The 14,515-nt window shown below is 39.9% G+C and overlaps 1 protein-coding gene across 6 annotated transcripts in view; it reads right to left on the bottom strand.

The window, feature by feature from the left end:
- plxna1b (plexin A1b) overlaps positions 1–14,515 on the bottom strand; it is a 191,154-nt gene that overhangs the window by 84,788 nt on the left and 91,851 nt on the right. For all 6 annotated transcript variants that reach the window (XR_014531279.1, XR_014531280.1, XM_083527835.1 and 3 more), the window contains exon 4: positions 7,240–7,377. Coding sequence is in view for 4 of the 6 variants with exons in the window: in XM_083527835.1 (XP_083383961.1) it covers positions 7,240–7,377 (138 nt within the window). In the remaining 2 variants the exon portion in view is untranslated. The remainder of the gene's footprint in view (positions 1–7,239; positions 7,378–14,515) is intronic.

Raw genomic sequence — 14,515 nt, 5'->3', positions numbered from 1 at the left:
GCCAGCACCAGGGTGAACTATGGGAAGAAGGCAAGCCTGTGGAGGCAGCATGATGCTCTGGGCAGTATTTCCTCTCAGTAGGATAATGCACCCTCTACATCCACACTGAAAACTTTGTTCTGGAACGGTGTGAGGAACTCAAAGTGTTCAAAGTATTGACTTGGAACCAAATCCACCTGATCTCAATCTGACCGAGTAAATAGGGGATGTGCTGGACAAACAAGAATGATCCACGGAGGCCCCACCTCAGAATTTACAGGACATAAAGGATCTACTGCCAGATACCACAGCACACCTACAGGGGTCTTGTGAAGTCTAAGTCTCATTGCCATTGTCTGTATATAAAAGGTACAGACAATGGCAGATTACTCTCTGTACAGCCTGCTGTGATCATTTATTGCAATTTTGTGCATGCTGGCATATTGTCTAGCCTAGACCGGCATACACTGTTTACATTTAAATGTTGGCTTTTCAGTTTGAATCAATCTACTAACTCTCTACTAACGGCAGCCATATTACACATTTTTCATCTATTGCTTATAAACACAAAGGCGCTCAGCTTCCGGACCCAGTGGGCTCAAGAATTGTCGATATACATATATTTTTCTCGATTAAGTGCCATTAATGTGGTCATTAGATATTGATTTTCTGCCAAATATAAGTTCCCAGAAACAGCCTCATAAACTCACGTGTGTCAGAATCATCTTCAGACTGACTCTGACTCGTACTTCATTCAAAAGACAACAACAAAAACAAAAAAACGATCATGAAGGATGTTCAGACGTCGGGTCGCTCCCATTTCCTGCTCAGCTTGCATGAAAGTTTCCATATACCGCATTATCATAATTGGGTGTGATTTTGTTCTCGTCTGTCGATAACAGATATCTACTTTAATAAATGAAATCTGGTAAATGCTGCATCATTGGATTTGCCTGAACGTGTGATTTTCAGGCGCGAGTCTGATTCGCTGTAATCTGATCTGCGAGATCCCCCAGTCTGGCCGTGCAGCTCGGGGGCCCTGGTGAGATCGGCCCATCAGGTTCGCTTTAATTAACTGCTGCAAAACACGAGGCCAGTGCTAAATTACTCTGTCACTTCTCTAAATGGAGTTTTTGAGGAGCGGCCCGCTCCACGACTCCAAACGCTGGCATTTCCATTATGCTCCCAATGAAAGAAAAAGACACAGAGGAAAGAGAAGTAGATAAAGAGAGCGGGAAAGAGAAAACGGAGTTTTAAAAAAAGGAAAGAAAAAAAAAAGAAACAAAGTGAATTTCTCGCTTTGTCTCATCAATCCAAAGTGCTCGGGCTCTTGAGGGCGCAGTCCATCATTTTCTCCCCGGAGAAGAATAAACACTGAGGGAGTGATTACTGAAAGCTAATATCTATTGATTGCGTGTTGTTTATTCGAGGCATGAAAAGGGGATATATGTATTATATACATCCCTCCAGGCTTTTAGACATTTAATGTTCATATTGATATGATCGTATGTATTATGTATTATGTCAGTATTAATATTAATTGATCATTTGGCTGTGGGTGATGAAGGTCAGACGTGCGGCGCAGCAGGGGATAAGAGGACCAGTGAGATGAAGGCGGAAAGCAAGAGGAAAAAAGCTGTTAAATGGGTCAATAAACAGAAAGGACATCAATGAGACCTGCATTGTAGCACCATTCAAAATGCACATATTCTGTGTGTGCGCGCTTTGAGTGTGTGTGTGCGTGTCTTTTTAATGACCACTGCACGAATATATCTGCCATCTGGTTTTACAGATCTCCAGAGCTTTCTAAGGCCAAGTCAGTTAAGATTAACATGACAATGACCATATCTCCTGCTGAGAAATGCAATACTGTGTGTGTGTGTGTGTGTGTGTGTGTGTGTGCGCGCGTGCGTGCATGTGTGTACAATATTTGTTTGAGCTTTGAGCCAAATACAACGATCATTTACATGTATACACATCAGTCAGAAAAGGTTATACCATGTTAATCAAGAGGCTAGTTTTACAAGGGTGTGTGTGTGTGTGTGTGTGTGTGTGTGTGTGTGTGTGTGTGTGTGTGTGTGTGTGTGTGTCCTGAATGGAACAGAATGAAGTAAGCCCTCTAAATGTGATTGAGTGTTTCGATACTGAGGCCCTCCACTCCTCTTATCAAGCCAAATCTACAACTTGATAGTGTAGACACACACAAACAAAAGGTAGGCTGATACTCAAAAGCTTCAGTGCACTTAGAATGTAGAAGGGAGTTGTGTATGCATGGTGTGTGTATGTGTATGTGTGTGTGTGTGTGTGTGTGTGTGTGTGTGTGTGTGTGTGTGTGTGTGTGTGTGTGTGTGTGTGCGCGCGCACTAGGGGAGGCAGGGTGTACATACACAGAGGAGTGCTCACATGCACAATGACAGTTTCAGGCCAAGTATGCTAATGAGCTTGGCTATGCTCCAGGTGTGTGTGTGTGTGTGTGTGTGTGTGTGTGTGTGTGTGTGTGTGTGTGTGTGTGTCAGGGCAACATGAGCCTTCTTGTAGCCTAGCAGAAACCAAACAATCACAAAGAAAAAAATGACTAGCAGTGGCTGAAAGCATTACGGATCTGTATGACCTGTAAAACACATAAAAAATATACATAATATTTATTAATGCCATTTAAAAAAGGAGTTGATTGTGAGTATAATATAACACTGTGTGTGTGTGTGTGTGTATTTATATATATATATATATATATATATATATATATATATATATATATATATATATATATATATATATATATATATATAAATAAATACACACACATGTATACACAAGCTCTGTCTATATTCCCGATCATCACATACTTATCACCTCATTAACATCTCAGTTGAAAGAGGGGGAGCGCAGCACGAACGTGAAGATCTCTAAAAATACACGAGCATGTGATATTCAGCACAAAACGCAACATTCTACGTACGCATGTATACACACACACACACACACACACACACACACACACACACACGTGCTGTCCACATTGGCATGCATGAGCCAAGTGTTTGCAGTGTGATCCCCTTTGATTAAAAGAGGAGAAAACAGAGCAAAGGCCAACAGGGCCTTTATGAATATTAATACTGCACAATTAGCAGTGCATGAAGAGAGAGAGAGAGAGAGAGAGAGAGAGAGAGAGAGAGAGAGAGAGAGAGAGAGAGAGAGTGTGTGGGGACGGGCTCAGGATTCAATATACACCTGTACACACTAGTTTTATCAGAACGTCACTGTTTAAATATATTATATATATTTTTTTATAATTATGCACAATTCCAAGTAAAAGAAACATATACAAATGATTATCTAATGTACTTAAAAATATCTAATGTCTGAAAATCTACAGCTACAGAATTATTTGCACTCTTAGTTAGTAAAACATATGTATATATATATAAAAAAAAAAATAGAGAGAAAATAAAATTATAATAATGTATGCTTATGTAATTTTCCCACTTCAACATACATAAGTTTGTGGACACTCGTGATTGGCCAGTATGACTGATTGACAGGTAAAAAAAAGGGCATGCCTGCCTTCCTACTCACAGTTTTTGCTCTCTTCGTTGTAGCATCTCTGGGATTCAAGTTATCATTTTCCAGACATTAGTTTTTTGTAACAAATGAATGTTGCTGTTGTAGTTTGATGCAACTTTAAATTAGTTTGTTACAACAAACTTTGTAGTGATGGAAATGCATCCTAAAAAATACTGTCCATAAATATATTTAAAAATAAAATAAAAAACACCCCAAAACAAACACACACACGCCACCATTAATACCAGCCCTACATGTAGTACTTTCTACAACTCTTCAACTATAACAGGACCACTATCTGTAGAATATACAGAACACTGAGCCTCAGACTCCTCGGTACACATCACTCTTGATCCCCCAGGGTTCTAGCTCCTCTCTGCTAGAAACTCTCCTATTCAGCTCACCCTACAGTATTTCAATGAGGTTTAAGGTCAGGGGATTGGGACATTCATGCCAAATGCTTCATTCTGAAAGCACTGAACCATTTAATGTGCATTTTGAAAATCGCCGTCCTGCTAGAACATCCGACCACGACCCAGAAGTAGCTTTTTGGCAGAGCCAGCCAAATTTTTCACTTTAAAATCTCCTGGTATTTCAACACGTGTCCATAAGGAGAGTTTCTTGCCAAAAGACAACATGTGTAATTGTATAATTTGACCAAAGAAAGTGGTCAATGAAGTATCTAGCAAACTCTTTACATTAGTATAAATGAAAAGGCCACCTTCTGGCATGCCTCCCTAGCAGTTTATTGGCATGGAGGCAATGTTTCTTTGAAGATATGGAGACTCTGTGACCTCAAAATGCTAGCATCTTCTGAAAAATCTGCAGCCATGGTCCATCCAGGATCCTTCCAGACATGTCCAATAAAAGGCTGTCTGTTTTTATGCTGTAATTATTTTAGATGTTTAATTACTGCCCTAAAAGAACATATGGCCATTTTCAAAGCAGGAATTAAACACATCCCACTGTCCAACACTCCAGTTTCATTTCAGGATTTTATAATCCCTCCTGTGGATGAATGACTAAGCAATTCTGGACTCCGTTTCACAAAATGTATAAACAGAAATAGTCACAGGTGACAATGTAAGATTCCTAAACACTAAAATGAAAAGAAATGAAAGCGTGCCCTTTAATAAAACATTTCTCTAACAGTCATCACTGAGCCAATTATAAAGAGAAAACGGACACACTTTACTCAGACTGTTCTTTGCTTATCTGCAAAGCTGCTTGATGAAAGATTTAACTCTTAGACGAAGCATATGTTAGCCTTCACCATTCTTGGTTGGTAGCAGTCATGTGATAGAGGAGAGCTGGCTGGTGGTGAGAATTGGCAGATGACCAAATTTAAGCAGGAAAATAAGGGTGGTAGAAACAACGAAGCACAACGTTTGATTCCCTGAAAGAGTTATTAGATGTAAGTTGGTAGGTTCCCAGACTTGGTCATAGAGGTTGCACATGTTCAGTGACACTGAACGTTACATAATGTATTGAACATATAAAATAAATCCATAGGTGGCCTAAATATCATGTGATTAATATTAATATTAATATTAATCATTCATATAATAGGGTGAAACTGCTTCGTGATCTCTGCGTTGCTTCGCATCTAAATTAGGATTCGTTTGTTCTAACAGAAACACGTACATAAAGAAAAGTATGCAGTGTTTTATCACCCAAGATAAAAGCTTTCTCTGTTTTAGAGGAAATTCGAATTATTGCGTGCAACTTTTCTACAATCACAGTTCATTTCATATAGGGTGCCAATAATTCTGGAGGGCATGGCACATAATATAGTGCTACTACTAAAGTTCACTCACTTGGCAGCGAGGAAAAAAAAAAAACACAAACAAAAAAAACCCCACAGGCTCATTAATAGTAGAACGCATTTAAATAATCCATCTTTAAAGCAATTAAAAGATGAATGCAGTTTTTAAATCATTTGACTCTCTCTCCCTCTCTTTCTCTCATACACACACACACACACACACACACACACACACACACACACACACACACACACACACACACACACACACACACAGTTAAAGTATATTTACTAAGGGTGTAACGGTACACTAAATTCACGGTTTGGTACGTACCTCGGTTTTTAAGTCATGGTTTGGTTACGGTTGGGGGAAGAAATGCAAAACATAAAATTGCTTGTGTTTTTTATTAACGCATTTTATTAATATTATTAACATTTGTAAACATCAACAGTTTACATTTTTAAAACAATTTTAAATAAAATGCCTGCTTGGTTAAATAATATAATATAATTTTATATAATATTATACAAAAATAAAATAGAATAAATCTAATTCATGTGATACACTTTTTATTATATTGATTAAATTGAGTAATCAATTAAATTGCTTAAATGAAATTAGATACATGGAAAATTAAAAATGATTATTAAATAATTTACATTTGTTAGAACCCATTTGGGTAATACAGATGTGTGTGTTTTATATTTAATATGTAATTTCCTAAAGATATGATCGACTTAACTGTTTTACTTATTTCAGCATACTTTAACATCGACTTCATTCCTTCCATCCTTCATTCAATCCCTCCCTCGATATGTGAAAGAGAAATTCTTAAAGCTGAACATAAAACACTAAATAATCCAGCACGCTAGCGTTAGCCGCTAGCCACTTCCTGGTTAGCGGTTAACGTATATGCTATGGATTCTTTAGTGCTTTCATGCATGCGCAAAACAAATCTTATTTTCAGTACAAAGTAAGTAGCTGCTGTCACACTCCTGACATTGTTGTGTATGGTTTCAAGTTAAATAATAGTGTTTTTTATTTTATTTGTATTTTTTTTTTTTTATGCACTCTAAACAAATGTGCGGTCCGTCACTTAATATGTTCCTGAGGGAACTCAGATTTTAGTTACGTTCCACATGTAAAAAGGGTTGCATTCCTAAAGCACAGTGACAAAAACATCGGTACAAAAATGTGTACCATTACATCACTAATATATGCACATGGAAATATTATTAAAAATTACACAGCTAGAACAAAGAAGGCAAGCCGAGGTGTTGAAGGGTTGAAGGAAGTGTGTGTAGGTTTCTATATATCTTGGTGCGAATCATATATCTACAACAAGAACAGGAATATGTGAACATTTTGACCTTGGGATGATGTTTGGCTGCTCCACATAAGAAAAAAAATTGTAAATATTTAAAACGCCAAACTTCTTGCTGGTAATAAAAATTAAACTGAGGTCTACAGTTAGTTCTTGCATAGCTACATTCAATGATTACATCAACAAAAGGTCCTCAGAAGGATAGTGAAATGTGTGTTTCTAACCCTCAGGCTCTCAGTCAGAAAGATTTAGTACCCATGTCAAATAACAGCTTAATGTACAGAACATGTCGATGCCTTCCTCTGCAGCTCCCCAAAATCTGTGTGCATGTAAGTGTGTGTGCATACAAGTGCATCTGTACATGTGTAAATTAGGTTATGCTTTGGGCAAAAGGAAATGACTTGGTTAACTACATACCCACTTAAATACAGATATAGACACACATTAATGAGGTGCTGTGCACTCAGGAAACCTGATGGGGGCTTCAAAGAAGCGGCAATTTCACTCTCACACACACGCACGCACACACGCACGCGCACACAGACAAGCTTGCCAGAGGCTATTTGCATGACTGTGTGTAGAACAGATGTAGCTGTGTGTGTGTACCTGTTTGTCGGTGAGTGTGTAGATGTAGTGTTGGTCAGGGCTGAAGAGCAGGTCTCTCAGGATGGGGCTGCCCTCTCCTACCACCACATTCTCATATAGCTGCGCAGGTCTGTAGGAACTCACAGAGTTGATCAGGATCTGTGAGAGAAAAAGTACAACAATTCTGTAAGCATCAGGATACGCAGCACACACACACAAAAACGGTACACTTTTTTTCCCCCAAATCAGTGATGCACAATAACTTGCTTCATTATGTGGCAGTGCGAAATGTGCAAAAGCGCCAGCAACACGCCGCTGACTAAACACACACACTCTCACTCTATAAAGAGTAATAGAAACGGAGAAAAGGAAAGCATGCTCGACCCCGTTTTTATCGACTCACTCAAATCCCCTATGTTTAGAATGCGAATCTCTCTGGCTGCCTTTGTGTGTCGTGTGTGTGTGTGTGTGTGTGTGTGTGTGTGTGTGTGTGTGTGTGTGTAAGAGGAGGATTAGCAACATCAGTCTCTAATTGAATCAAACAAAGCAGATAGACACTCAACTGTCAGACAGACAAGAAGAGCTCGATTATGGGCTCAGCACAGAAATCAATAAAGCTAGTGCTGGTACACACACCCAAGCTGACACACAGGCACCCCAACCCACACACACACACACACACACACACACACACACACACACACACACACACACACACACACACACACACACACACACACTCGCTTGCTCCCCCTCTCATTTAGGAGCAGAACATCTGTTCGTTTAAACCTGTTAATCTTGACGATCTACATACGACCCGACTCTTTAACCCCCTCAGTCCCTCTAACATATTACTCCTTTTACCTCAAGACACATTGAGGAAATATATAAAGGATGGAATCACTAAAATGTCATCTCCAAATTCACAAAGAAAGCATAATCAACCAGGAATAGCTCAGGAATCAATGAAAAGCACCCGAGCACACACACACACCAAAGCGTCACTGCTGAACTTACTGAACATCAGTATTCTAGTGAACTGCGTTTCTTTACATTACAGCTCAATGCTAGAATAGCTCTTTCATGTCGGTTTAGCAGGCTTCGAGTCCAAACGAGAGGGGGGAAAAAAAGCAGCCTGTAATAAAGAGGCTCGAATCAGGACTGAAAAACTTCAGATCAGCAATACATAAAAAAAAAAAAAAAATCACCTAAAGATACCAAGAAAATAAAGATATAAATAGGACATTGCATTCATAAATTTTTTTATTTAACAAAACAAAATGTATAACAATGCTTGCATTCCTTTTTTTTTATTAAAATTGAACGGCTTTATTATTTTTTATTAAATACATTTCAATTTGTTTAGTCACATAAGGTGTAGTAATCAAAATCTCACAATACCAAATATGATCAATGTCTTTAAGTGCACAATATTTCTAATCTAACAATCCAAACCGGGTATTAAAAAGAGAAGTTTATTTGATTTTTTTCTTGGGAAGAAATGTTATTTTTCAAAAACGATTAATATAATACAAACTAGAGTCACATTCAGAGATTCCCGACAAGAGTAAAACATGGCCCAATTATTTGTGGATCTTGTGCATGGCATAATGGTGTAAGAAGAGGACATGTGTCAGACTACCAATCGCACATAGTGATCTATGTGAACTTCTCGGAGCGAAGCTAGAATGTTCGATGAAGCTGCTAATGAGCTGATGCTTGATCAGTAAGTCTACATCTGGGTTGTTCCAGGAAAAACCTAATAGCAAAGTTAAATTGATAAGATTGCAATAAACTATGAATGAGGCATAAAAATAGGTTTTAAACGCAATGTAACATGCATTTTTATAATTATTATTATTATTTTTTTTTTACATTATATGTAAATAATTACGGCAATATGCTATCCTCCTTAATGATTGTTTCTATTTTATTACCATGAAAACTGGGGGGATTGGGGGAATTCACACAAAATCTGTGCACCCCTCCAATCATCATTCACATGGTCCTGAACTTCAGGTAGTGCTGTTATAGGAAATCCAACAGCAACGAGGTGCTGTGATGAAGCCTGAGGCAAAGCAGAATACCATTTTATTTGTTTTATTCCACTTCTATCTTAACTAGCTCTCATACATTATCCCTTCATAGTTACAAACAATTTAGTTCCTGTGATTTGATGTTCATGTTGGAACCACCTATAAACAGTAGGTCCCTCACCAGCATCATATTCTCTCTCAAAAATGTTTTATTTAATTATTAAACACAGCTTGTTAGATCACACATAAGCCCTAAAGCCCAAACACCTCTGTCAGACAGAGTTTCATGTTCCAGAACAGTGTTACAAAATGTTACCAGTGCCGAACTGGAGACTCCTTCCAAAAAATGCTAAATAAGCATTTCCTTATAAAAGAACTCAACAACCTACAACTACAACAAACTATTAATTCATGTGTTTATGTAAAGCATCCTATCATTAATTATGAACATCAACATCACAGCTGGAACAGCTGTGAGAAATGCTCTATTAGCAAAAACAAACCAATCAAAAGGGCACCATGGTATGTCAAAATGGAAACCTTGAACAAGTTGCTATTGTCAGTCTCCCTTATAGACCCAGTCGGTTTATGCACCAAGGACACTTCGCTCGCAACTCTGTTCCTGTGTCTCGCTCTTGTACCCCCGAGCGCAGGCACCTACGTTGTCGAAAAAGGTTGTTGGAAATGCACGCAGGCGTGCCGAAACGCCATGCGACCTTTTCCCCGACAGTTAACAAAGGTCACCTTGGGTCAATCGCTCAAGACCGAAAGGTCAGAGGAGGAAATCAGCCCAGACGTAATTGTACAAATTGATTTAAATTACAGGGCTGGCTGCGAACGCATCATTTGAGAAGGCGGCAAAGTTATTTCGGAGCATGTTAGGGGAGTAATGAAGAGAAACAGGAGAGAGAGAAACAGGAGAGAGAGAGAGAGAGAGAGAAAGAGAGAGAGAGAGAGAGAGAGAGAGAGAGAGAGAGAGAGAGAGCTAGGCCATTAGAGCAGAACTCCTAGTGAGGAGATCTGCATCTGCACAGAGACTCCATCATCTCTCTCACACACAAAAAAACCAAAACAAAAACAAAAACAAAAAAAACAGTACAGTAATCAGGACACGCTGCCTGTAGGGGGCGCTCTAGCGTACACCGGCGTGTTGATCCCAGCAGCATTAAATCTGTTCCTCAAATAACTATTGAGAATATTAGATAGTATTATTTGAATTCTTTTATAGTCTTAATTGATTGCTTTTTTTTACTTTGAAGTCATTTCCCATTAATTACACACAGCCCCAATTACTAGCATCGCCCGCGCGCATACAAATTCGAGCGAGACGGCTTATTTTTGTAGATCGTTGTCGCCGGTTCGATGAAATGAGACACAGTGGCCAATCTTACCAACCACTTTGAAGCCACGGGTTCAATTAAAGACTTAAAGATCCATCTGAGTCAAAAAGGAAACAAACAAACAGGTCGTTAAAGCAGGTTTCAGCTCAGAGTTCAAAACATTTGCATCGCTGAAACATTTATAATAAATTCTTTCTGCTTAAATGCGACGTATTTGAGTGCTGTATTACTTGGAGGACACTTTGCATTACAATTAATACACCTCACTGTTGGTGTGTGTGTGTGTGTGTGTGTGTGTGTGTGGGTACAGGAGAGAAGACACTGGCAGCACCAGCATATTAAATACATCCATCACTCATATAGAGTTTGCAAAACAGGTATGGTGAACTCGGATGTGTAGCACGCTTTTATCTATCTCCATATTTCTATCCTTGTGTGTGTGAGAGTGTGTGTGTACGTAATTACAGGCTGTTTCCCAGGGGTGCCCAGCTGCACTCCTGAAGGAGCGGAGTCCTGTAGACTGGCGATTTCCCTGCTGAAACACACCTGATAATTAACTGGCGAGTTAAATCGAGTGTGTCTCTGCACAGGGAAATCAGCACAAACTCTGATGGACTTCAGCATTCCTGAATTCCTGAACAGGGCTCCTGTTCTCTCTTCCCCGAGACAATTTTTGCACAGCATGCGACTAAACGGTGCAAATGTGCAGATTATTCCCTAAACATATTCCCCATTATACAGCCTGATGCAAATCTTTGGTCTCCATTTGCTTTTGGAGTAACCTCCACTCTTCTGAGATGATGTTCCATTGGATTGGATTGTGCTCAGTCAACCACAAGGGTGTTAGTAAAGTCAGGTACTGATGTAGGTGAGGTGAGGAGGCCTGAGGTGCAGTCGGAATTCCAATTCATCCGAAAGGTGTTTACTAGGGTTGAGGTCAGTGTGCTGGAACAGGCCACTAAAGGTCTTCCTCTCCTAGCCATGTACACCATATCTTCATACCGAAACAGGTTTGTGTCTCCTAATTTAAGTTTAATGCTACTTCATCCAAATAAATCCTATTCAATTGTGCACTTTCAGGTTTTATAAGCAGCACTCAATAGATTTCATGTATACATTAATTACTAAATAAACATATTAAAGATATGTTAATTTTAAACTGCACATTATGATAATCTGGTAATAACTGAAATGATAAGATTTATTGATGATTAACTGACACACACTGACGGAAAGAACAAGAATGAAATCTTAGACAAGATGTTCAACACCACACAGGAAAGATGGTCAGGTTTCCACAAACTTTTGGTCATATCCATCTTTAAAAATGTGGACCAAGCAACAGGTTTGTTTATCTTCCTTATCCTGATCGGTCGTTACACGCCGTAGCAACTAAGCTAGACGGAATTTCTCCAAAGAAAAACTCAGAAGAACATGTCAAATAATCTCACACTGAACACGCATGTCCTTCAGGTGAACTTTTCAGTGAACTTCTGCTGCATTCCAAATCCGAGAATTCCTCGTCCACGCCGGTCTGGTTTTAGACTTGAATTTTTTGCAAAATCCTGGTAAAGTCGTGTTCCTCGTCTCTCATCGCAAGCAAGCACAGAGAACGGTTCAGTAATGGAGTCATCATCAGGTCGGATTCATGTTCATGGGAGGCTCATTTCCAATGCAGTCAAAACTCGGCACCTCCTACAGGTAAACCCTTGGTTCGGTACTGCGTTGCACATGACTGCTTTCGTGCGAGCCGTCCTTCGGTTTGGACTAACCTGCCAGCGTAAAAGCCTATTCTAATCTCACTGTTGCTTTTGGCTGGTACCCAAATGCTTTCCAATGAAGGGCCAGAAATCAAACTTGATAGAGGGCCATGTGCCAGAAATAAAATGTTGCATTGTACCAAACATTATAATAAAATTGAAGTTGTCAAGGTTACTCTCTGGTGATTTAATGTTTGAAAACAAATCAATTGACAACATGACTCTGCAATTTCCTAAACTAATGCATATTCTAGTTCAAGTGAAACTTCTAGTACAATGAGAAACAATCCAATTTATTGTACAATAGGGTGTAATGCCTAATGGTTCCCTGGTGGTCTAGTGGTTAGGATGCGTCGCTCTCACCGCTGCGGCCCGGGTTCGATCCCTGGTCAGGGAACCAACCCCAGCCACTCTTAGTGCCGGTCCCAAGCCCGGATAAATGGGGAGGGTTGCGTTAGGAAGGGCATCCAGCGTAAAAACATGTGCCAAATAAAACATGCGGATGATCCGCTGTGGCGACCCCTAACGGGAGAAGCCCGAGAGAAAGTTTTGGAGTGTAATGCCTAACACAGCTGTTCAGTGATCTCTAATGACAGACATGAAGCTGTTTTTTATTTTTGAAAAGGTTTTCCAAATGGCATTTTTTCCTCTCCTTTTTTCCCTTCTTCTCATAAATGGCATTGGCGGGCCAAATTAAAGGTCACTACGAGCGCCATGGGCACTAGTTCGGCCATCTCTGGGTTAAAGGTTCAAGTATAGATTTTGGTACTTCGATCATTTAGAAAATATCTGAGGAAAAGCATACAGGTGCTCGAACTGTACAAATGATGCCTTGCCATAATAACAGCAAGGAACTAGAATTAAACAAAGAGAATTAGTGTTGGAGCTGAACACAGGCTGCACTGCGATGTGATCGTCGTTTTGGAGCAGCACGACACCGACACAAACACGGTATATCTGAAACTGCTCCCTGCTCACTACTGCGAGAGTTTTATCCTTTATCGTGTAGTAAAGCACAGTGCAGGTCATTTGGTGCACTAATGAAGTCCTGCCGTGCACTGTTTCGAGTCAGTATCTAAATGATTCCTTAGAGGTTGTAAGCAGAAAAGCATAGTGGACAAATAACTTTCAAATCAGCTATTATTTCTTGGGAAGCGGCTATCATCATCATACAGCTCATCAACTGCTTGCCATGCTTGCCAAATAAAAGTCTCATTGGACCAGAATCCTAAAGAGAAAAAAAGAAAGAAAACTCAAATTGATATTGTACGTAGTTCTTGCTTACGATACGAAAGCACCCATAAAAATGCGGACATATTCAAAATCTAATCTGTTTCCCGGCATGACAGTGTGACGCTATGCTTCATTTCCCAAACGGCCACGTTACAAGAGTCCTGTATCAGCAGTGTGCACGCAGATAAACAGGCGTGCAGTAGGCGTGCCGGTCACAACGTAAACATGCACCATCTCGCACGGTTACCGCAATCAACAACCCCCACCACATCCACACGTGTGCGCACATACACACACAATATGACTCGGTCTGGTGTCGTTTTGCTAAATGAAACCTTCAAAAAATAAAACACTGTGGCAGATCAGAGCCACATGAATGCCAATTCATTTTTTAACGTCACACCCCCAAAAGACCTATTGAGCACTACCTTTTCTCTTGCAGTTCACACACACACACACACACACACACACACACACACACACACACACACACACACACACACACACACACACACACACACACACACACACACACACACACACACACACACACACACACACACACTGCATTTCCACACAGGAAGTGAGGCATTGCAAGCACAAATCATGTACTCAGTACTTTCTATACAAACATCCCCCTACACACACGCACCTGCAATGAGAGAGGAAAGACACAGGAAAACACACTCGGAGCATGGCTGATATGGAAAGCGAGCAATCTTTAATCTGTAATCACTAAAGAACTGATAAGCCTTCCTGTGGGAACGCTAGCCGATTACCGAGCCACTGATGCCTCAAATTACTGCTTAAGGAATCCAGACATAATTAAACAGTGACAGATTTTATATCCTCCTTCACTCTTCCCCAGATATTACGCTGCGAGTGCAATCATTACCTAGCATGCACTTAATGCCTACCTGTATGAACT

This window comes from Silurus aristotelis (genome assembly GCF_946808225.1).
Source record: "Silurus aristotelis genome assembly, chromosome: 2".
Lineage (NCBI taxonomy): Eukaryota > Metazoa > Chordata > Actinopteri > Siluriformes > Siluridae > Silurus > Silurus aristotelis.
The sequence above is the reverse complement of the archived record's forward strand: the minus strand, read 5'-3'. Positions and strand labels throughout refer to the sequence as shown.